The sequence below is a fragment of the Podarcis gaigeae genome (assembly GCF_964106915.1).
Source record: "Podarcis gaigeae genome assembly, chromosome: 13".
Taxonomy (NCBI): Eukaryota; Metazoa; Chordata; class Lepidosauria; order Squamata; family Lacertidae; genus Podarcis; species Podarcis gaigeae.
In genome coordinates, this window is record NC_139689.1 from 10,455,566 (window position 1) to 10,479,496 (window position 23,931).

The window sequence follows — 23,931 nt, forward strand, 5'->3', positions numbered from 1 at the left end:
GACGCTTCAGGTTACTGACGCCGGCGCTAACTCAGAAATAGTACCTCGGGTTAAGAACTTTGCTTCAGGATGAGAACAGAAATGACGCACTGGCGGCGCGGCAACAGTGGGAGGCCCCATTAGCTAAAGTGGTGCTTCAGGTTAAGAACAGTTTCAGGTTAAGAACGGACCTCCAGAACAAATTAAGTTATTAACCCGAGGTACCACTGCATTGTGATGACAAAATGAGGGGGAGAGCCAGGTATACCCCTTGAAGTCTGTGGAGGAATATAAACGCACAACCAAACAAGGCTAAATGTTATTGCCACTCCAGAGGAAACGTGGAAGAAACGAAAGTTGTGTGTCCACAAGATGGCCGCTGGATGGCAGCAGAGGATCTGTAATGGGAAGAATAAAAGGTGAAAGAAGCAGCAGCAGCAGCAGCAGCAGCAGCAACCTGCATTGCAATTTTGTCGCCTGCCTGCAGAGGGAGGAGGAGGATCATGCTCTTCTGAAGTTTACTATACAGCGGAAAGGAGTAGCCAAGCATACTAGGACTCAATTTCTTGACTTTAAGAAAGCCGACTTCATAAAACTTAGGGAAGTTCTGGGTGAGATCCCATGGACAGTAATACTAAAAGGAAAGGGAGTTCATGATGGCTGGGAGTTTGTTAAGAGGGAGATAGTAAAAGCACAACTTCAGGCAATACCAATGAGACGGAAACATGGAAGGTGCCTAAAGAAGCCAGGGTGGCTATCTAAAGAACTTTTAACTAATATTAAAAAAGGATGTGTACAAAAAATGGAAAAGGGGGGAAACCACCAAAGAGGAATTCAAACAAATAGCCAGCACGTGTAGACACAAAGTCAGAAAAGCTAAAGCACAGAATGAACTCAGGCTTGCTAGAGAGGTTAAAAGCAACAAAAAAGGCTTTTATGGGTATGTTCGTAGCAAAAGGAAGAACAAAGAAACAGTGGGGTCACTCAGAGGAGAAGATGGTGAAATGCAAACAGGGGATACAGAAAGGGCTGAACTCCTCAATGCCTTCTTTGCCTCAGTCTTCTCCGATAAAGAAAACAATGCCCGACCTGAAGAATTTGGAGCAAATGATTCAGCAGAGGAAACACAGCCCAGAATAACTAAGGAGATAGTACAAGAATACTTGGCTAGTTTAGATGTATTCAAGTCTTCAGATGAACTGCATCCAAGAGTATTAAAAGAACTGGCAGATGTGATCTCAGAACCACTGGCAGTCATCTTTGAGAATTCCTGGAGAACAGGCGAAGTCCCGGCAGACTGGAAGAGGGCAAATGTTGTCCCTATTTTCAAAAAGGGGAAAAGAGAGGACCCAAATAATTACCGCCCAGTCAGTCTGACATCAATACCAGGGAAGATTCTGGAGCAGATCATTAAGCAAACAGTCTGTGAGCACCTAGAAAGGAATGCTGTGATCACCAATAGTCAGCATGGATTTCTGAAAAATAAGTCATGTCAGACTAACCTGATCTCGTTTTTTGACAGAATTACAAGCCTGGTAGATGAAGGGAACGCAGTGGATGTAGCCTACCTTGATTTCAGCAAGGCATTTGACAAGGTGTCCCATGATATTCTTGTAAAGAAGCTGGTAAAATGCGGTCTTGACTATGCTACCACTCAGTGGATTTGTAACTGGCTGACTGACCGAACCCAAAGGGTGCTCATCAATGGTTCCTCTTCATCCTGGAGAAGAGTGACTAGTGGGGTGCCACAGGGTTCTGTCTTGGGCCCGGTCTTATTCAACATCGTTATCAACGACTTGGATGATGGACTCAAGGGCATCCTGATCAAATTTGCAGATGACACCAAACTGGGAGGGGTGGCTAACACCCCAGAGGACAGGATCACACTTCAAAATGACCTTGACAGATTAGAGAACTGGGCCCAAACAAACAAGATGAATTTTAACAGGGAGAAATGTAAAGTATTGCACTTGGGCAAAAAAAATGAGAGGCACAAATACAAGATGGGTGACACCTGGCTTGAGAGCAGTACATGTGAAAAGGATCTAGGAGTCTTGGTTGACCACAAACTTGACATGAGCCAACAGTGTGACGCGGCAGCTAAAAAAGCCAATGCAATTCTGGGCTGCATCAATAGGAGTATAGCATCTAGCTCAAGGGAAGTAATAGTGCCACTGTATTCTGCTCTGGTCAGACCTCACCTGGAGTACTGTGCCCAGTTCTGGGCACCACAGTTCAAGAAGGACACTGACAAATTGGAATGTGTCCAGAGGAGGGCAACCAAAATGGTCAAAGGCCTGGAAACGATGCCTTATGAGGAACGGCTAAGGGAGCTGGGCATATTTAGCCTGGAGAAGATGTGGTTAAGGGGTGATATGATAGCCATGTTCAAATATATAAAAGGATGTCACATAGAGGAGGGAGAAAGGTTGTTTTCTGCTGCTCCAGAGAAGCGGACACGGAGCAATGGATCCAAACTACAAGAAAGAAGATTCCACCTAAGCATTAGGAAGAACTTCCTGACAGTATGAGCTGTTTGACAGTGGAATTTGCTGCCAAGGTGTCTGGTGGAGTCTCCTTCTTTGGAGGTCTTTAAGCAGAGGCTTGACAACCATATGTCAGGAGTGCTCTGATGGTGTTTCCTGCTTGGCAGGGGGTTGGACGCGATGGCCCTTGTGGTCTCTTCCAACTCTAGGATTCTATGATTCTAGGTGTTGAGAAACCATAAGTATTCCACCTCCTCCCCCCCCCCCCCCAAATCACATTTAACAGAAATAAGCGGTCTCAGACGTTGCTTATTGAAGTCCACCAGATGGCAGCAGAGTTCAGCTTTACTCCTCTGTACTTTCAGGTGGTGCTTAAGTTTCTCAGGCTATGTTCACATTTTAAACTCAAATATGCATTGAATGCTGCTTTTCCTGTGTCTTTTGACTGCAGATCCCTTCCTCTCCCTGTTCACTGAGCAGTGCCCAAGTCAATTTGCAACTGATCATAACCCACCCATTGTCAAGCATTTAATGTTTCTTACCTGAACCCATGTCAGTCTCTTCCAATGTGATGCGACTTACTGGTGCCTGTACACAGGGGGGTTCAAACTCTAGACTTCTTTATTAAATTATTATTATTATTATTATTATTATTATTATTATTATTATTATTATTATTATGTAAAGGGACCCCTGATCGTTATGTCCAGTTGCAGACGACTCTGGTGTTGCGGCACTCATCTCGCTTTATTGGCTGAGGGAGCCGGCGTACAGCTTTATGGTCATGTGGGCAGCATGACTAAGCCACTTCTGGCGAACCAGAGCAGCGCACAGAAACACCGTTTACCTTCCCGCTGAAGTGGTACCTATTTATCTACTTGCACTTTGTGCTTTTGAACTGCTAGGTTAACAGGAACAGGGACCCAGCAACGGGAGCTCACCCCATCGCGGGGATTCAAACTGCCAAGCTTCTGATCGGCAAGCCTAGGCTCTGTGGTTTAGACCACAGCACCACCCACATCCCTATTATTATTATTATTATTATTATTATTATTAATAATAATAATAATAATAATAATAATTCAACTTATAAAGTGCCCTATACCTGGAGGTCTCAGAGTGGTTCACAACAAGACTACAACATATAAAATCAAACCAAAAGCAATAACCCAATACACCCCCCCTCAAGCCACATTCTAAAAGGGTGTTGGATGTCAGTAAGATCAACCAAAGGCCTGGTTAAAAAGGAACGTTTTGTCGTGACGCCTAAAGCTGTATAATAAAGGTGCCAGGTGAACTTCCCTGGGGAGAGCATTCCACAAATGGGGAGTCACTGCAGAGAAGGCCCCGTTCTCATGTTGCCACCCTCCGGACCTCTCAAGGAGGAGGCACACGAATGAGGGCCTTGGAAGATGATCTCAGGGTCCAGGTAGGTTCATATGGGAAGAGGCAGTCCTTGAGGTATTGCAGTCCTGAGCCATTTAAGGCTTTATAGGTCAAAACCAGCACTTTGAAATGGGCCCCGAAACTAACTGGTCTCTAGTGCAGTTGGACCAGGATCGGTGTAATATGCTCAAACCATCTTGCTCTGGTGAGCAACCTGGCCACTGAATTCTGCACCAGCTGAAGTTTCTGAAGCCTCTTCAGAGGCAACTTTATGTATAACACATTGAACCTTGAAGTTACCAGTGCAGACAACAGTAGTTAGGCTATTCCTGTCCAGATAGGGGCGTAGCTGGGCCACCAGCTGAAGCTGATGAAAGGCACACAGGGCCACCTGAGCCTCGAGCAAACAGCCAAGGATCCAGGAGGATCCCCAAGCTACGAACCTGCTCCTTCTATCAAACTCTCAGGACTCTGTGCCCAGGACCAGTGGCGTAGCGTGGGGGGTGCAGGGAGGGCCGGCCGCACCGGGTGTAACATCTGGGGGTTAGGGTTAGGGGGCGTAAATCCACGGGTTAGAGGGCGCAAATTACTTGCCTTGCCCCGTGTAGTAAAGTAGGAATATTTAGAAAATTATTCTTTGGCCAAGCAAAAGAGAGTGAGGCCTTGTGGGAGTTTCATCAGCCACAAGGACCCTGGGAAAGGAATTGTGTATCTTTAAAATTCTAGACAACTGACTCCTCAGCTGAAAGGTTTATTAGAACCCAGGATATCTTGATTAATGAAGGATCTAACACCTGAGTTCAATGATGTAAACATCCCCCCTCCCAGTGTTGTTATCTGCCCTTGAATTGCCTGGGAATGTGTCTCTGGCGGAAGGGAGGAAACCCTTTGATTTAAAAGTTTGAATTCCAAATTGGCCCAGCTGTCAAGAGGTAAATTGATAGACTAGCAAGCCGATCATTGGTGCATTCAAAAAATAATTTGAGTTTATGATTGGCTTGAAAGTTACGACGCAGGTTGCGAATTGGAAATAAAAGATCAGAGAATCCTCTGCTCTTTGCCTCTCTGCCTTTGCCCTGCAAATCGCAAAGATGCCCGGCTCTATGGTTCCAGCTTAATAGGCCGCTATTCATCTTTTGAAATGGAGATCTTCGATCGTCTTCTACTTGCAGGGGCTTAAAGAACAACAACTATCCTATCTTTGTGTTAGAGTTGTAAGTATGTAATCTTAGTTAGTCTACGTAGCTTTGTTGTTTTCTTACCTGTAACGTTCTAAAAGATGTGCCTGCTATTTTAGCATGTTTCTTATGTTATTTTAAAATAAACATTTTAAAGATGAAACTGTTTTAGTTGTGTGCCTTTCCAAAAGGGAATAGCTAAGTCCTAGCCTTACGCTTGGTTACGCTATACCGTAGAATTTCTGCCTGCAAGTCTGTGGATACAGCTTGTAGAGAAGGGGACAGCCAGGCTAATGGGTCACGGCCTTCTCCCTGGGTTGTGATTCTGGATCCCCTGGATCAGAGGGAGTGGTGGCAGCCCTACCGGGTTTTGTTTGTTCTGTTTTGCAAAAACGTATGTTCGTCCGCCAACCCTGTCCTGGGCGTCCTGGTCTGGCCGGAGAGCAGAGACAGGAGAAGGGAGGGGCAAGAGGTTGGGGACGAGCATTACTACACCCCGGGTGCTGACAACCCACGCTACGCCACTGCCTAGGACACCCCCTCTCACCAGCCCTGCTCTTCAGCTTCAAATGCTTCTTCTTGGCTGAAGTCTGTACTTGACTTCAATAATGCCTCTGGCCTGCCTGCGTAGAAAAATGTGTCTGGATCATACAATCATAAAATTGGAAGGGACCAACCCCCTGCAATGCAGGAATCTTCCACCCGATATGGGGCTCGAACCCACAACCCCGAGATTAAGAATCTCACGCTCTACTGACTGAGCAGTCCATTTCAGGATGTACTTTTATAAACCTCCAAATTTTGCAAGGCTGGGATGCAAGCCTGCTCCACAATCCTAAGTGTCGCATCCTTTGCCCCTCCCCCTTTTGCCTAAAGCCCCGCCCACCACAGGCATGCAGTCCATGAGGGAAATGGCTCATTTCCAGAGAGCCAGTGTGGTGTAGTGGTTAAGAGCGGTGGACTCGTAATCTGGTGAACCGGGTTCGCGTCTCCGCTCCTCCACATGCAGCTGCTGGGTGACCTTGGGCTAGTCACACTTCTCTGAAGTCTCTTAGCCCCACTCACCTCACAGAGTGTTTGTTGTGTTGGAGGAAGGGAAAGGAGAATGTTAGCCGCTTTGAGACTCCTTAAGGGGAGTGAAAGGCGGTATATGAAATCCAAACTCTTCTTCTTCTTCATGCCTCAGAGAAAAACATGGGACATGAAGGAACGGCAGAGAAAAGGGGTGCAAGGATTGCGAAACGCAGAGAAATGACACGGCCTCTTTCAAAACAACACTTTTGTTTTACTTTACTAAACATACAAAATTTAGTACAAACCGAGGTGAATTCTATACAAAGCACCGGCAGGCGATTAGGAACAACCTCCCACAGATAACGTTAACATGGCACCACCGAGCAGGTTACACACGCATGCGCTACTAGAAGGCCACAGCTCCCAATGGGCCTAAGGAGACGGGATAGATTCTTTTATTTTTGCCCTTTCAGTAAGTGCATCTCCCCCACCTCAGCCATTGCCTCATGCAGCAGGGGAGTTCGGGGGCGAGTTTGAGACAGCTATCTCAGCAAAAATAGAAAAGGAATAGGAAAGCAGGCAACATGGGGTTCTTTCTTCCCTCCCACCAAGATGGCAGTTAGTAGGGATTGTGGACATGTAAGTGTCTGAGAGAAAGGAGCATCTTTTGCAGGCAGGAACCCATCACATGGGGTAAATGGTCACACAACGTGCGCCACTAGGTGCCTTCGTTGCCTGTTTTCCACCACTAGGTGGGGCAAGTGAGAGAGCAGAGCAGGAGCGATTCCCAAAACCCTTGCGCTGAGAAAGCCAACCCTGCTTGCTCTCTCTCTCTCTCTCTCTCTCCCTCTCTAGGCAATTTTTGATTGCTGCTGCCGTCCGAGTTGGACAACGGTACATAAACCAAACACTTCTGAGGTTATATCAGGATTTTCAAGCTTTCTTAAAATATGAAATTTCTCCGCCCCTGCAAAAAAAATAAAAGGCCAATTCACAAACAACAAAAACAGAGTTTGTGAATATCATGAGATTGCAGAAATGGTTGTGGCCGAGGGATACGAACAGCTTCAAATACTGGCCTGCTCTGGGTTTGATGGAAGATGCTGGGCTGTTTTCAGCCTCCCCTCCCTGCCACAAAAGTGCTAAAAAGGTCTTCCTTTAGAAGGACAACCTATCGTTTCCTTGTTCTAGTGATCTGATTCTCCCCCAGCATCAGGGAGGATGCAGTGGGGCCGGCAGATCATGCTCAAGACACAACTGGCCCCCCCTTCTTTCTAGATCCCATCTGATGTGGCTGGAGGTCTTAGCCCTATCCCCACTTCCCAAACTCAGTATACTGTCCTGATTTAGGACTGCCTCGAGTTGCTGTCTTTGCATCATGCCAGGAGCATCGCATGGCCACCCACGACAGGCCCAGACTCCCTTGATGTGCACACCCTGATTGTGCTCTCCTATTGGTGAGCAGACATGGCCACAGCCCTCTCCCATAGCCAATGACCATTCAAGTGGATATCGGTACAGAATGGCGCCCCCTTAAAGAAAAAGGGGCAATGGGAACACATATCCCAATTCCCCTCCAATCCTGGCTGTCTTCTTGATTTAGGTGAGGTTAAAAGTGGCATCTGCCAAAGGGAAATATAACCGTATTCCCTCCAGCTTTATAAACCAAGTAGCCTTGACTGACCAGATCAGCAATACCATCTCTGGCAGGGAGAAAAACAGTCTCCACATTTAACCACCGGCCTGAGAGAGAGTGCAGGTATAAGCAAATGTTACCCCAATGTGACATCAGTGGTTGCAACAGAAAATATTTTTAAAAAAGAAAATAAAAGCTTTCCAGCATGCAAATATTGTGGATGGCGTTGCAAAAACAAAATGGAAGGGAAGAACCAACAGCCAAGGGGGTCGGAAAGGTGGGTGAGGTAGCAGAGGAGGACAATCCTGTTGCAGCACAGAAAGAGGAATGTCTTGGAGGAGGGAGGCAGGATAAAGCACACCAGGAGGCACATGAAATTAGGGGAAAATAAAAAGATTGGAGCTTCGATTAACCCAAAGCAGGCGGCCTGCAACCTTTAGTTAGAATGAAGATTCAGGGACAAATCTGGGAAGGGGGGGAAGGTATCCTCCAAGATCAGCTTGCGGCCATCTTGAGGAGCTGGCGTCCCCGCTTCTCGGGGCGCACGAGCGATGTCTTGCGTGTGCGTTGTGTGTCTTGTGTGCGTCGCACCAGCTCTTCTGGGTCACGGGCGGTCAGTCAACAGAGTCGCAGATCTCTGCCACAGCTGCGTTGAAGGCATGGGGTTGGTCGGCATAGACGTGGTGGGAGGCACCCGGAATAGCCTGAGGGCAAGGGGGAGAATCAGAAGGGGAGACAGAAATACGCCCCAGCTTCAGGCAGCTGCCCGTCAACAAAGCACGCCCCTCAAAGTCCAGAGGTACAAGTTGCGTACAGACGCGGACTCGCCATGGACAAATCTAACAATATTTGGAATTTATTTTTATAAATACTGTCTTAGGTTAAGGGGTGGTTATCTACAATAATAAACTTTCTTATTTTTATTTTTTGGTTCTGTTTTTTGTTTTCTACATGGGTGCTGTTTCTTTTTCTTCTTTGTGTATCATCTTACACTGTGCACTTATAATTACAGTCGTACTTTGATTCTTGAATGTAGTCTGTTCGACTTCCGAAACGTTCAAAAACCAAGGTGCAGCTTCCAATTGGCTGCAAGAGCTTCCTGCACTCAAAAAGAAGCTGCATCGGACATTCGGCTTCTGAAAAACTTTTGAAAACCGGAAAACTAAGTTCCAGGTTTTGGGTGTTCAGGAGCCAAAACATACGAATACCAAGGTGTTCAAGAACCAAGGTATGACTGCATGTACTTCTTTTTTTTCCAATAAAGAATATGAAATTTAAAAAAAGATCCAGAAGAACCAACCTCCCCGTGAATAAGGGGCCTTCAAGAACAAGGTGTCTCTTTGAGAGCAATAAAGCTTTAAGTCTGGGCTAACCATTTGCACCTGAGTCAGAGCCTTCAGGCTACATGAGCACTCAAACCCAGAGGGTTTATTGCTTAACACCACAGCTCCTTAGCTGTGTGTAACTGGCTTCCTGTTCCTGATTCCTACTCTTGTGCTACTGACCCCTGTGAATATCTCTGCACTTTTGAATCCTGACTGCCTTTGGCCTTCTCTGCTGTGTGTGACGTTGGTCTTCCCTTATGATGCTGCTATTGGTCCACTCATGGACTGCCTCACTGTGCATGAGTCGAGCTTAGGGCCCTGCATATCTGACTGATATGAAACAGGACAGCTTCCCCGCACCCCCCAACCAACCCTGACACATCAAAGTGCTCTACTGAGATGCCTCGAGCAAAACCATTTTGGAGTTACACATCAGAAGTGCTTCTAGCTGGCTTTTTGACCGCAAGGTCTTCAGGGCAGCTGAAGAAGTTAAAACATCATATGTCATTGAATGGGGGGAAATCACTATGAAGAAGGATTCCAGTGCCTAATTATGGGCGGGCGGGAGGCCCAGAGCCAGGATACCACTGATTCATTCTCCTATGCACATATGTTGAAAACTGGAATTCTAAGTCTATGCTCAGTCCTCTTTAGCTCCTGACCGTCACTAGAATTTGGCCACGTTTTCCCCCTAAGTCATAGGGATGGGGAAATCTGAATTGCATAAATGCTGAGGATTTTAGGCTAGAGGATTCTCCACTTAGGCACCCATTCCCACACTGGAACATCCAATGCAACGACAACTACGATCATGCTCTGCTCCCCATTCTATGTGCCAAAGTTCCTACCATGTCGCAGACGTAGCTCCCCGGCCGCAGGATCTTGACCTTCTCCCCGGTGCTGGTATCAATCCAGGAATTGGCACCGTAGATGAGAGTGATCGGCAAGTCGCGACGCACCAGGTGGATGCGTTCCAACATGGGGCGCCGGGCCCAACCAAACGCCTCCGACATGGCCTTGAACCCAGCCTCGCCACTGCAATGGGGGAGCGCATGGATGGAAACGCAGTAGAGTTAATAGAGACAGGAACATGGACTGGAGCACATTCCCCACAGCAGCTGGTATTCCGAGGCATTCTGCCTCTGACAGAGGATGTGAAACAGTGGAGGTTCTCACCTGGGTGTCTGGGCATTGCAGTGGTAGATGTACTCTGAGATGGTATCGTCATCAAAGAAATCGGCAAACTTCTGCTTGAAGTCTGGACGGAAGCGCTGCACTAGCCCAGGCCCTGGAGGAAAGGGTGGATGCAGTCAGTAGGTTCTCATCAAACTTTTCCCTGAGCTTCCAATAAAAAATAAAAACATAGCGATGAATGAATTTCTCTTTTCAAGTTGGGTAGCAGCCTTCCTCTTTGCCAAGGGTCCACGAGCAGGACTGCAGATCTCAAAACGTCATTGTTTACATCTCCAAAAGACCTGCCATCCCAAGTGACTTCCTCTGAGAACCGCTTCCTCTCCGCGTTTATCTCCAAACACAGCTCTGCCCATTTTACAGATGGAAGTGCTAAGGGAGGTGGGTGATGCCTCATTTGAGGTCAACCCACAAGCGTGTGAGATATGGGTTTAGGTGTCCTGGATTCAAGTCCTAGGGCAAATGTTTTTGTCATCCATGCAATCTCAACCTACCCATATGCACTTGGGATTATGTCCCCCCCACCCATATCTATAGGACTGGTCTTCTGGGATTGTTTGCTTTAAAAAAACAAGGGGGAGGGGAAGGAGGGGGAAAAAAGATAAGTAAAGGAAGGTTTGCATGGAATGGAGAAAGTGAAAAGAGCTTTTCTCCCACTTGTTTAAATATTAGATATTAGGGTCACCCAATTTGGGAATATTCAGGAAGAGAGGTAGAAACAGCTCAGAACAAGAGAGTCTTGTGGCACTTTAAAGATCAATAAATGTGCTATGGCTTAAGCTTTTGCGATGGATAATCCACTTCATCAGATGCATGAAGCATTCCAGGAAGGGAATTCACTTTTTCTAAATACCAGAAAACAGAATTCTTTGAGCATGGATCCTTAAGTAGCCAAAATGCATGCTAGCAACAGGCTTGGGGAAACCCAAAGATTTACAGAAGTATAAAAAAATGTTTTAAGGAAAAATAGAAATAATCAAAGGCAGAGTAAAATAGCCCAATGAGGACTGAGAATGTACGGTGGCAATAGAATGCTAACTAATTGGGGTGGGGGGGATCCAGAAAACCAGGGAGAATGGAATGCAATGGAGTATCATGAAAGTGGGTATGGCTGGCTGTCACCATTGACAGAAGTATTTCACCTATAACATTTCTGTTGCAGGTACCACTTGCCGCAGCAACTTTCAACAACAGGGATAAGAAGCTCGACCACTTCTACTATGAACAAGTGACAATTCCGGCACATCCCGCTGCTTATTCTCCCAGCACTCTCCATGTAATCTTCTTGCCAATTTCACTCACCCCAGGGCCCAGCAGCTCGAAGCACAGCCAGAGGGTTGGACCGTCCCAGCACCGTCGCCACAGCCTTGACCCAGGTTGGAGGGGCGCGGATCTGAGCCGGGTCAGACGGACGCATGGGGAAGCCCCAGGGGTCCACAAGGATCAGATGTTTCACCCTGGGTCAGGAAAGGCATGAAAAGCCGCCTAAGGCTGCAATCCTACACCACTGAAGTCAGTGGGATTTACTTCAGGGTACATGTGCACAGAGGCCAGTCACAAACAGTGTTCAAAATCCCCAATGTTTAATCTAGGCACATTTTGCACCTGGGAATTCCATAAGCACAAGCAGTTTCTGGGCTCTGGATGCAGTACTGTGCCTAAGATTTCAGACTAAAACTGCAGAGAGAAATGAAAGGAGGACCTTTTTCTGCTTCCCCACTTTCAGCTACTCTCTGAAGACTGGAGAAGAGACCCTCTTAAGATTATTAGAGGACTGGGCAGGAGAAGGACTAGACCATGCCAAAAATGAGCATAAGATTTTAGCTGCAGTTCATTCGTTTTCAGCTTTGTATTCTTATTTTAAAGAGCACCTAGACATTCCATTGTTGTGCCCATAACCCAGGTTTATGGTGTCATTTAGCTCCTAGTTTTCATATCTCAGTTTCTAACACAGGTCACAAATCCAGCTGACTGCTAAAGAAAATAATAATTCGCCACTCTAAAAACTCTGCATGTTGGAAAAGTAGCATGCTAGGAAGATCTTCTCTCTGATATGCTAGCTTACTATATACGAGGATCATTCATTTATGATACTTAGTTGAGTATCTGATTTCCCACACCTAAATTCTCAAGTGGTACAAACCAGCAAAGGCTATACCATCCAATGTTCATCCTAAGAGCCTACTTAGGTACCTAATTAAGTACCTCCAGGGAGGCCAGCTTCTTAATAACATCTATATGCTTGACTTAGATGGGAAGGGCAGAAAGACAGGCATTACGGGCAGGTCTATTCCACTAGAAATTATGACAATACTACAGACTCTCTGCTGTCCTAGCCTTAGGATCTTTCTGGAACTTCTGTAAGACCTACCTGTGCAATTCCCATCATCCCTGCCTAAAGCCACAAAACGTACCTCTCTGGATACTGCAAGCTGTAGGAGGCTGCCAGGAAGCCACCAAGACTATGGCCGAGCAAAATCATGCTGGGGATGCCCATCTCCCGACGCCAGGCCTCAATGGAGTTCACAAACTCCTCTTCGGCCCCCTGGGCATCCCGGGGAAAGGGGGGCCGGGAACTGCGGCCAAACCCCAGGAGGTCGAAGGCGTGGAGAGGGCGACGTTGGCTCAGCGAGTCTAGGTTGAGGATCCAGAGTCCGATGCCCCCACCAAAGCCATGCACCATCACCAGGGGGGTGCGCCCCTTGCCCCGTTCCGGAGACAGTGATACGGTCCAGATCTTGGCATGGTTTGGGAGGGAGACGTATCGGGCCACAAATCGGTTCTGGAGGCCTGAAGATGGGAGAGAGAAAGGGGAAGGTAAGCATCTATTACCCAGGATCCCAAAAAACCCAGTACATATCATGGGGTCCAGGGTCTGTCAGATGTTGCGAGGCACACTAGCACTAATGGCTGCAGAAAGGGATTTGATGGGAGGAAAGATGTACCCCGGATATAGGGGAAACTGTGGGTTCCAACTATCATCAGTCCCACCCAGCATGGCCAATCGTCCAGAAAGATGGCTGTTGTCTTCAGGTCCCTCCTTACAAATCTCGTCTATCTAAAAGGTCTACCTTAAAGATTTAGTCAACTCATCAGTTAGGCTTCTGACCGATTAGCAAGGTGCCCATGGCAATTTTCAAATACCAGTTCAGGTCACAATCACACAGCAGAGATCTGTTTTAGAAGAGGCATTCCTATTTCTCTCACCCCACTCCGTTAAATTCTTCTTCTACCCAAGAAGCTTCGACAAAAGAAAGCTTTTCTTCCTCCAAAAAGCATTTGTCTGTGTGCTCTGCAAATGCATGCATGTATAAACTGATTGATCCATTAAAACTCACCTGATTAAGCAATCAAGATTTCTTTAAGTAGGCGGTGGCTCATTACGAGCAGTAAGATCTAGGGGGGAAATCTTCATATTCAGGATCACAATACTACCAGGTATTATACGCTGTACGTTGACAGAGAGGGTTCTCTTGACAGCCACGCTCAGAAGTGTGGCTCTCTCTGCAGTAACCTATAAGCTGAGGAGCTCCTGCCCCACAGAGGTGCATCTAGGATCTTCATTACACAGCTTCCAATGTATGCTGAAGTCACACCTCTTTATCTGACAGTTAGGCAATTGTTAAGAGACCCAACTCTTTTACTCTGGTAAATCTATACTGAGTTGTTTTTGCTTGGAAGTGTTTTCACCTGCTTTTAAAATTGGCTCAGAACTGTTTTATATGTTTGTTCTATTATGCAACTGCTAATACAACTCATGAGCAAGTACACGAGGAGCATTGTGGGAAATAAAAATGGCACCTTAGGCCCAACCACCTGGCTTTGCTCAAGAGTGCTGGGCCAGGGGAAAATACCGGGGAAGCCCTGGGCAGGCAACCACAGGGAGCCTTGGGGTGCCAGGTGTAGACACCCTAAAACTGATGCTCAAGGTAAGAAACAAAACCCTTCCACTTCTTGGTGGATCTTAATTAAACCACAGAAACTTCACCCGCTAATTGTTATTTGCCAACTAAGATTATTATGGAGCCATGGCAATTTTTTCCTGGCAACTTCTCTGGAAGGTTTCTCTCTCTCTCTCTGTCTTGGTCATTCAATGAAGCTGAATGTTGGAGGACTGTGGACAAACAAAAGGAAGCACTTCTTCTTGCAGCACATCACTAAACCATGGAAATCGTTGCCAACCAGAGGTAGTGACGGCTGCCAACTTAGGACAGCTTCAAAAGAGGACAAAATTCCTAGTGGGCAAGGTTATCAATGGCTACCAACCCTGATGACTCTGTTCTCCCTACACTGTCAGAGGGGAGTGTGCTGTTGTGCTCAGGTTCTGCTTGTGGGGCTTCCCATAGGACTCTGGATGGCTGCTGTGCGAACAGGATGCTGGACCAAATGGGTCTTTGGGCAGATCTTATAGGATATTGGTTAGCGCCTCTATTTTGGACAAAGGAGAAAGAGGATGCTCCTCAAGCCCTCCTTTACTTACACTGCAGGATCCGAGCTTCCACGTTCTTGAGGTGGGACATGGAGGTGGGACGCCAGGCAGGCAGCCAGCCCCCTAGCCAGCCTTGGGTCCTGTGGAAGGGATATAGTTTTGTTGAGTTATGGGTGGGCAGAGGCAGGCAGAAAGGGAGAGCAAAGGGGTTGGGAGAAGAAAGGAAAAGGAAGACGTCGAAGGGGGTCAATGATAAACAGCTGCTTCCAATAGCAAGCTTTTGCAACTCTGTGATCTTTGGAAGAGAATATGACTTGATAAGAGCAGGAAAAAGCCCTTGAATAACTAGGGTCTCTATTGCACAAAGAGAAGGGATTTGTTCAAATTTTCCCAAAAAGCACCCAGAGGAAATGCTACCATGTTTCTAGGCGTCACTCCTGATGGGCCACCTTGTTTTTCTCAGCAAAATGCAAAGCTTTCACTTCCCGAAAGCGAGAGCTGATGCAATGCAAATAACTCCACACACAAATATTGAACATGAACAGAAAGGGCTGCCACATGGAAGTTTCAAAGCAAAGGTTAGATAGCCTTCTGTCCTGGATGCTTTAGTTGAGAATCCTGCATTGCAAGGGGTCGGACTAGATGACCCTTGGGGTCTCTTTCCAACTCTACAATTCTGTGATTCCACAAGGCTGCCACCCTACATTATGAACCTAGGTTCCACTAAGGGCAAAGTGAGTTAATACCTAAGTAAATACGCTTAATAATGGGCTGGGAAATCCCTAAGTAAAATCAGCCCTGAACTCACTTAGTGGCCCAAAGGCAATACCTTTTCCCTTAGCCTCCCTTTCTCACTGCAAGGGTGATAATACAGGTTCTGCAGGATACTGACACACCTATCCTTGAAATCGCTGAAAACCCGCCAATATCCTAGCAGTGCTTTTCAGTTTTGAAGCACACACAGTTTTCACGACAGCCTGAAGACTAGCCACTTGCATCTTTTTGTTTCACTTAGGGAACGGCAGCCCATGACGGTCACAGCAGAGTGTGGATTAAACCTGGGTCTCCATGGTCCTAGCCTGACACTCTAGAATAAAAACACTATTAGATAATACCAGCCAAGCTTGTGGGACTGTTGTAAGGAATAATGTGTACGCCATCATCAAATTTTGGGGGAAGGTCTTTAACTCAGTGGTAGAGCATCTGCTTTTCATGCAGAAGATCCCAGGGAGAGGGCCTTGCCTGGAATCCTGGAAAGTAGCTGCTGGTCAGTGTAGACAATATAGTCGTACCTCGGAAGTCGAACGGAATCCGTTCCGGAAGTCTGTTCAAAACGCCTGGAAACCAAGGCATGGCTTTCGACTGGTGTCGGACGTTCGGGTTCCACAGAACGTTCGCAAACCGGAACACTCACTTACAGGTTTGTGGCATTCGGGAGCCTAAACGTTTGACTTGCAAGGTGTTTGACTTCCGAGGTATGACTGTACTGCACTAGTTGGACTGACTCAGCATGAGGCAGCTTCCTCTATTCCAACATGCAATGAAGCTTCCAGTATGTTGTATAAATGCTGAACTTTATCCTTATGGTGGTATCAGAGTCCGTTCCATGATCCTGTGAGTGACAAGATCCCCTAAAACCAGAGTCATGTGATCAGATAGGCAGTTTTCAGTGCCTGTCTGCCTCCCTCTCTTAACAGTTTGCAGTGGACAGAGGGGGGTGGGAGAGATTAAACTACTGCAGTGTTTCCCAACCTTGGGCCTCCAGATGTTTTTGGCCTACAACTCCCATCATCCCTAGCTAGCAAGACCAGTGGTCAGGGATGATGGGAATTGTAGTTCAAAAACAGCTGGAGGCCCAAGGTTGGGAAACACTGAACTACTGTACTCGCATTTAAGTTTCTGCCATTTCATCTCCTGCCCCCTGGATTTCCACATAAACCCCACTATCAAAATTCTAGTTATGGGAGCTCAGTTTGCAAAGAAGCAGTGGAGAGGTAAGGGTCCTCCCTTTCCAAACTTCAGCCAAGGAAGTTGATAACAACACTAACTAACATATAGCACACATCAGCACATTTAGAGTCATCGCAAGCACTGGGTCAATCGCCAAAGAGCCCCACTCACACCCCCTGCAGAGTCTTTGTGGGAATGGAAAATGGTTACATTGAAAAGACATTGGCTGCTTTCCTAGTCCTGGGTGGAGGGGAAGCTTGGGAGAACAAGGCTCTACTGTTATGATGCAATGATAAGGACAGCTAGACAAATTGCCTAGTCACTCTCCTTTTCTGCTGAATCACTTCCAACTCACAACCACCTGGTGCCTTGAATTAGAGACAGCACAGACCTACACACAGAGACACACTCTGGAAGGGTTTAATTGTAAGGCCAAGTAAAACTAGTAGCCATTCCAAAGCCTTTCCCTAACACCAGGCAAGTCTGCTTCCTTCCAATAGCACCACAGCTAATAATTGTATCTGGGCACAATGGATATTTCTTCAGCGTCTGGAGTTCAGAGGTGTTTGCTTCTCTTGTTGCCTGGGCAACTGCTCCCCTTCAAAATCAGTTCAAGAACCCAGTGCCTAACCCCAGACTATGTAAAGCCACATTAAGATGCAAGAAACTCTGAACACATGCAGAGGATTTTTTTCCCTTCACCACTGAATAGCCCCACCCCACCTAGTTAGGATTGGAAGAGAGAGAGATTTGTTTTCATACCAACTTTGAATTCCAGCACCTCTCATTTAGAACTTAAACATCACTGCCTCTGGAATTATGAATAACAGTCTGTCTCTTGCCAAGACCTTGAAACTCTGCCTAAAATGCTGCAAGCCTCGTTACTTAGTTCTATGTGGGAGGGAGGGATGTTATGCTTAGCTAGCAGAGAGGGCACTGTATTCATGCTCACATGCAGTCTGGACTTCACACATGCCAGCTAGAAACTCTAGTGCAGAAAACAGTTCATGCGGCCTGGAGTAGATTTATATTCTGCTTTTCAATTCATATGAATGTAAGATCAGGCCAATGCCCCATCTAGTCCAGCATCCTGGGTCTCATGCTGGCCAAGCAGATGCTTGTAGGAAACCCACAGGCAGGGCCCAAGAGCAAGAGGACTCCTCCCTCTTTTGTTTTACAGCAACTGGCATTCAGAAGCATTTCTGTGGAAGCAGAGCAAAGCTATTATGGTTAGTAGCGTTTGATAGCCCTCTCCTCCACGAATTTGTCTAATGCTCTTTAAAAGCCATTTAAGTTCATGGTCATCTCTGCCTCCTGTGGAAACGAGTTTCATAGTTTAATTATGATTTGGTGGGAAAGTTAATTTATGAACTCCTGGAAATTAATCCCCCTCCTTCTTTTCACACACTTCCCCTTGGCTTGCAGGCTATAATTTCATCTCACAGGCCTGATTCCCTCAGTATCTTCCCCTGTTAAATCCTTCCTCCCTTGCCATTGGGAGGGTCTTTTGCCTGCCCACCACACCTAGTTTCTCCTGAGCACCCATTTGCCTTAGGAGGAAAGGCAGGTTTAGCCTTAAGCCTTATACAGATTCTGGTCTGCCTTTTCTTCCTTCTTCCCCTGCCAGCTTCTTTGCAAACCCAGCCTGCCTCATCCCTTTCTAAGGACGGTATCTTGGTGACAGATCATAACACCTTCCACCTCAGCAGAATCCAGAGCAACGCTTCCATCAGCAGGTCTCTTTAACTCCTTCCAAGTGCTGAGCCAAAAGAGTGCTTAGCCAACAACCCACACAACAAAGCACATCGGACCCGAAACCACCTGTAGGAGCGAGTGAAATGCACAACTCCGTACACTGTAGGGCCTACATTAACAACCACCCCGTTTCAAACCTTTATCCCCTCTCCCGTTCCCTCCAGAACCAGGATCTGTATTAAAGCAGCAAAATTAAATTAATCTATGACTGATTGGCTCCGCGACCCGGAAATATCCCAGTGAACTCACGACTGCTCAAGGTCTTCCTCCATTACTTCCCAAGAAGGAAAACATCACAACAGCTGGTGAGGAAAGGCGTGCGTAAGGAAGGGGTGGAACTAGAACTTGGGGGCGTGGTTCATATTTTATGAATGGCTTGGGGTTGGCGGGGAGGTGTGGGTGAGGCCAGTTGTATAACCTTCCTGCTGGGTTATATAAGGGGGGCGGGAGGGATTCTCCAAAAGAGAGCGCAGCAGCCCTCCCTGGACTCCCTCCGCTTGCCGGGTAGATTGGACTGAAAGAGAGAACAAGAGGGCGGGCTCTTTTCCCCCCCCGATGTGGGCGGAGGCATCATAAAGAGGGGAGGAGTCTAGCGGGGTGATTGATGGCTGCGGGGAGGAGGGGCAGGATTAGAAAAAGGGGGAAATAATGGGGAGTTTTTTTCTGCGCAATAGCGAAAAGAGAACTTGCAAGTGTTGGGAGGGGAAAGCGTTCGTAGTGTGGGTCCCAGTTAGGAGGAAAAAGGACAGTATTCGATCCTGCACCCGCGGACTAGTTTTCGGTGTCAACGCTAATGCTTTCTTGCATGCATTCGTTTATTGAAATCACGTTTTTTCTTTCATCCCTTATGATGCGACATTGTCAAATTATTGTATTCTGCATTTATTAAATGTCCACTATTCTTTCCCCGCTCATAATTAAAAATGGTCCTCAGGGTTGTTGGCCAGGAGAGTTTCTGAACACAAGGAGAGGGGCATTGCCTCCTTTTCTTTTAGGGGCTGCTACTTCCATCCACCACGAATTCTAAGGTAATTTTGAAATGGCTGCATAGGGCATTTGTAATTGTATTGGGTAACCTATGCTGTTAGTAGCATGGGGCGTTTGAGGGTATAATTATGGGGTGGAAAGCGGCATGCTATAGAATGGTAAGCTATAATGGTGTGCAAAGCGCCTTTCTTTCAAGCTGCAGCTTGCAAAGCCAAGACTGTTTACTTTCGTTACCGTGAGGCTGGAAGCAGGGAGTTCCGATTGCGCATGCGCAATGACATGCTATGTAACCTATATGACACCCTCTCCTAACTGCCAGTTGAACAAACGCATGCGCATTGAATTCTCTCCTTAAATCGGATGCCTGCAGCGCAAATTAATAGACCCTTAATAGCATACTACTGCTGCTAGTTTTGCTCTTTTCATTTTTTCATTTTAATTTCTCCCTTGAACCAGAAGCTTATCTGTAAGGATGAGTGTACTACACATGCGCAATAGCCCCTACCAGGAAAAAGTCCGTGATAGTTTCCAATCCGATTGTGCGCCTGCGCTGCCCTCTTGCAGCCGCTCATGCGCAACGCATGCGCACGAATCAGCCCATTCTAGAATTGCCCTTTCAGCACCTGAAATGCACAACACGCATGCGTAGTAGGGACTATACCGCCTCTGCGCATGCGCCTTGCCCCATACTGACACGGGAAGCGTTTACCCGCTTCCGGCCACCTCATTTTTATTTTTTCTTTAATTCAAGTTGTGTGACACCCTCTCCGTCGCAATGTCAGGCGCAGCTTCTGGGTCGTCCGGGGCCGGAGCGAGCTCGGTGGGCTCGGTAGTGCGGCGTTTCCTAGCCGAGTATAGCAGCGGAACGCCGAGCCGCCTGAAGGTGCTGGACGCCTACCTGCTCTACGTCATGCTCACGGGAGCGCTGCAGTTCGGCTACTGCCTCGGCGTCGGCACCTTCCCTTTCAACTCCTTCCTGTCGGGCTTCATCTCCGCCGTGGGGAGCTTCATCCTGGGCGGTGAGGACGCTCTTTGACTTGGCAGCTTCGAACGCGAAGCCGTTGCTTTTTAAATTTAAGTGAGGGGGGACGTGTGCAACGGTCGCCGGGTCAGCCTACTAACTGTCTTTCCGTGAGGGAGGGGGGATGTTCACATGGCAACGTCGCGGGGGTTCCATGTGGTGACGTAGAAACTTAGCCTTTAGGGGTGGGGGGGGCCGCGAAGGTTCTGCGTCGTCGTGGCAACGGCGCTGTTCAGCTAATGGAGACAAGGAACAGGGCGGGGTTCTGACGATTGCCATGGCAACTGCGGAGTGTGCGTGGGAGGGGAGGGGGGCCATGCTAGTGACTCCCACCTATGCTCTCCTCTGGGTCTTTCTTCAAGCAGGACTACAACTCCCATCAGCCCCTGCCTATATAAGCAATTACTTTAGGGACTCGTGCAGCATCTGCAGGAGTAATAATAACAATTTATTATTTATACCCTGCCCATCTGGCTGTGTTTCCCGAGCCACTCTGGGCGGCTTCCAACAAAATATTAAAATACATTAATGCATCAAACATTAAAAGCTTCCCTAAACAGGGCTGCCGTCAGATGTCTTCTAAAAGTCTAGTAGTAGTTGTTCTCTTTGACATCTGGTGGGAGGGTGTTCCACAGGGCGGGTGCCACTACCAAGAAGGCCTTCTGCCTGGTTCCCTGTAACTTGGCCTCTCGCGGTGAGGGAACCGCCAGAAGGCCCTCGGCACTGGATCTCAGTGTCCGGGCAGAACGATGGGGGTGGAGACTCTCCTTCAGGTATACTGAACCGAGGCCATTTAGGTCTTTAACTGTCAGCACCAACACTTTGAATTGTGCTTGGAAATGTACTGGGAGCCAATCTAGGTCTTTCAATACCGGTGTTATATGGTCTCGGCGGCTGCTCCCAGTCACCAGTCTGGCTGCCGCATTCTGAATTAGTTGCAGTTTCCGGGTCACCTTCAAAGGTAGCCCCACATAGAGCGTATTGCAGTAGTCCAAGCGGGAGATAACCACAGCATGCACCACTCTGGCAATGCAGTCCGTGGGCAGATAGGGTCTCAGCCTGTGTACCAGATGGAGCTGGTAAGCAGCTGCCCTGGACACGGATTTAACCTGTGCCTCCATGGACAGCTGTGAATCCAAAATGACTCCCGGGCTACGCACCTGGTCCTTCAGGGGCACAGTTACCCCATTCAGGACCAGGGAGTCTCCACACCCACCCGCCTCCTGTCTCCCCAAAACAGTACTTACGTCTTGTCAGGATTCAACATCAATCTGTTAGCCACCATCCATCCTCCAACCGCCTCCAGACACTTACACAGGACCTTCACTGGTTCTGATTTGAAAGAGAGGTAGTTCCCATCCCTCCTGTTAAGCATCTCATCCAGATTAGTGAGCCGCCCTATTTGGAGCCTCTTACCCCATGGTCATGGTTGTGACTCAGCCCCAGGACTAACGTTGGGGGTCAGCACACCTGCCAGTGGGCCCAGAATGGCTCATTCCCATGCCCACCAAGGCACCTACCTGGCCTTACTGGGTGCTGGGCACATGGTGTGAATGCTACTGCCCGTCACTTGCCTCCCCTGGATGTATTTCTGATGGTGATGGAAGCGTCGGCATTGTGCAGGAGGAAGCTGCCATCTTATATATCCAAAAATACAATACCTGGGCATCAGAGCACTGATGTGCTTTACAAAGTACAGGTCCCGCCTGCCTGCCAAGAAAACATGTCAGAGCCCCGAGGGTGGAGGGGAGTGATGTGTGATGACTGTTCCTACTATAAAAGCAGGTCTGGGAGATTTATTTTCTAAACTCAAAAGGGCAAAGGTTCTTGCCAGAATAGATAACTGATGGCAAGGATCCATAGACTCACTCTGTGGTTCTTAAATTGAAGTATGAGGTTATGGTCATTCTTTAAAGCTTGATCCGCTGTTTAGTGTGATGTGCTGCATTTTCTTCTAGCAATCCATTACAGTTTGGTTTTTCTTCTCTCTCCCTCTCAAGTTTGTTTGAGGATCCAGATCAACCCACAGAACAAAGGAGAATTTCAGGGGATCTCACCAGAGCGAGCCTTTGCTGACTTCCTCTTTGCCAGCACTATCCTGCATCTTGTAGTCATCAACTTTGTGGGCTGATACTGAAGACTCGGAGGTATGTATACCTGGTCAGGGTATATGATTTTAGAAGGGAAGACTTGGGAGTCAAAATATTGGCTGATGCCATCCTTACATTCATCTCTTATTTAGGTGGTAGATTTCCCAGGTAAGATTCAAGACTTAGCACTTAGAAATTGTGTACTAGTGTAGGTTAGAAAAAATGCTTAGAAGTGCCCTGAGTATTCTCTACTACTTTGGTATAGTTTTCATTCCTATCATGACTTCTTACAGCTGAACCTCATTATACAAATAAGGTCAGAGAGTCTCAATGACAGGTGGAGAAGAGGGTCTGCCTTAGTGGGGCCTGGGGTGAGATCCTCTCCTTCTGTGTCTTTTCAGCTCGTGAACATCTTAGAGAATCCCCTGGAATATTGTCTTGAATTTGTCTTGAGTCAGTGAAGTCACAGCTTGATGGTGTTCTCAGCGTATAGCCTTTCACACTGAACCAATGTTAGAAGTCCATATTTGTAAAGGTACACACACTATTTGTCTTATCAATAAATAAATAAGTAAATAAAGTGTGGACTTCGGGCATAACTTTAGTTTTATACTCTTGATTGTAAAGCCCTGTTCCTGAGCACTGACTGAAAAGGCGATAAGTCATTATGGATCTGAGCATTGGGTGGGCTTTTCACCAAAGAGAAGATTAACATGTGGCTGAGTTTAGTGGCTACCAATCATTTAAAATTCCAGTTTGACGTTGAGACTGATAGTATTTGACTTGTATGTGTGTTTCATTTGCAACACAGTGTGTTTGGTATACAATATAAGTCCTCAATTTCTTGCAGCCTCCACGATAAAAGCTCTTCACTTTTTTCTTTCCTTCTTGTAGGTCCTGGATTTGTCTTGTTTGCTGAAAACCCAGCATTCCACTGAACAGGCATCACACCACACATCGCAGACTCTGAATACGTTCCGTGGTGGCAGTAGGGATGGGAATGTTCCCTGAAGCATATGGCCATTGCATTCACTTGCTATGATTTTCAATAAACCTCTTTTCTTACATTTCATGTATCTTAACTCTCGGTGATAAGTGGAGAAGAGGGCCTGCCTTGATGAGCTTTGGGGTGAGATCCTTCTCCTGTGTCTTTAAACTCATGAAGGCCATCTTGGAGAACCTATTGGAGTATTGTTCTTTTGGAGATCACTCCTTGTGATCCGTCCTGGGAATAACAAATAAATAGCCTATCCTAAAACTTCTGTGTTAACTAACCTCAGCAGGCTAAGTATTACCTTAATCCAGGACTCTGTTTCTGTCATTTGAGCCCTACTGATTTAAACAAAAATTGCACTGTGGCAGTGTGTGGCATAGTTCACATGACACATTAAACCATAGCTTAAACCAAACTATCATTTAGTGCGAACATGTTCCTGAGGTGCTGCTTCTCCACACCAGCTGCTTCCAGGCCGTGGACTAAATGACAAGCCCGTGAGTAAGATGC

At 47.1% G+C, this 23,931-nt stretch overlaps 2 protein-coding genes across 3 annotated transcripts; one reads left to right on the forward strand and one right to left on the reverse strand.

Moving 5' to 3' along the window:
- Positions 1-6,293: 6,293 nt before the first annotated feature.
- Positions 6,294-20,354, reverse strand: ABHD4 (abhydrolase domain containing 4, N-acyl phospholipase B). 2 transcript variants are annotated; one of them, XM_083707006.1, is made up of 7 exons: positions 20,215-20,354; positions 14,676-14,764; positions 12,610-12,985; positions 11,498-11,652; positions 10,181-10,292; positions 9,853-10,039; positions 6,294-8,383 (listed from the first exon to the last, which is right to left on the reverse strand). In XM_083707006.1, the coding sequence occupies exons 2-7, from the start codon at positions 14,713-14,715 to the stop codon at positions 8,294-8,296; spliced, it is 960 nt and encodes a 319-aa protein (XP_083563132.1). In that variant the 5' UTR covers positions 14,716-14,764; positions 20,215-20,354; the 3' UTR covers positions 6,294-8,293. The 2 variants fall into 2 exon arrangements, with proteins under 2 accessions (XP_083563132.1, XP_083563131.1); XM_083707005.1 differs by lacking the exon at positions 20,215-20,354 and adding an exon at positions 18,579-18,893.
- DAD1 (defender against cell death 1) lies at positions 19,647-23,494 on the forward strand. Its single transcript, XM_083707261.1, has 3 exons — positions 19,647-20,335; positions 22,338-22,484; positions 23,322-23,494. The coding sequence occupies exons 1-2, from the start codon at positions 20,092-20,094 to the stop codon at positions 22,466-22,468; spliced, it is 375 nt and encodes a 124-aa protein (XP_083563387.1). The 5' UTR covers positions 19,647-20,091; the 3' UTR covers positions 22,469-22,484; positions 23,322-23,494.
- The last annotated feature ends 437 nt before the right edge of the window (positions 23,495-23,931 follow it).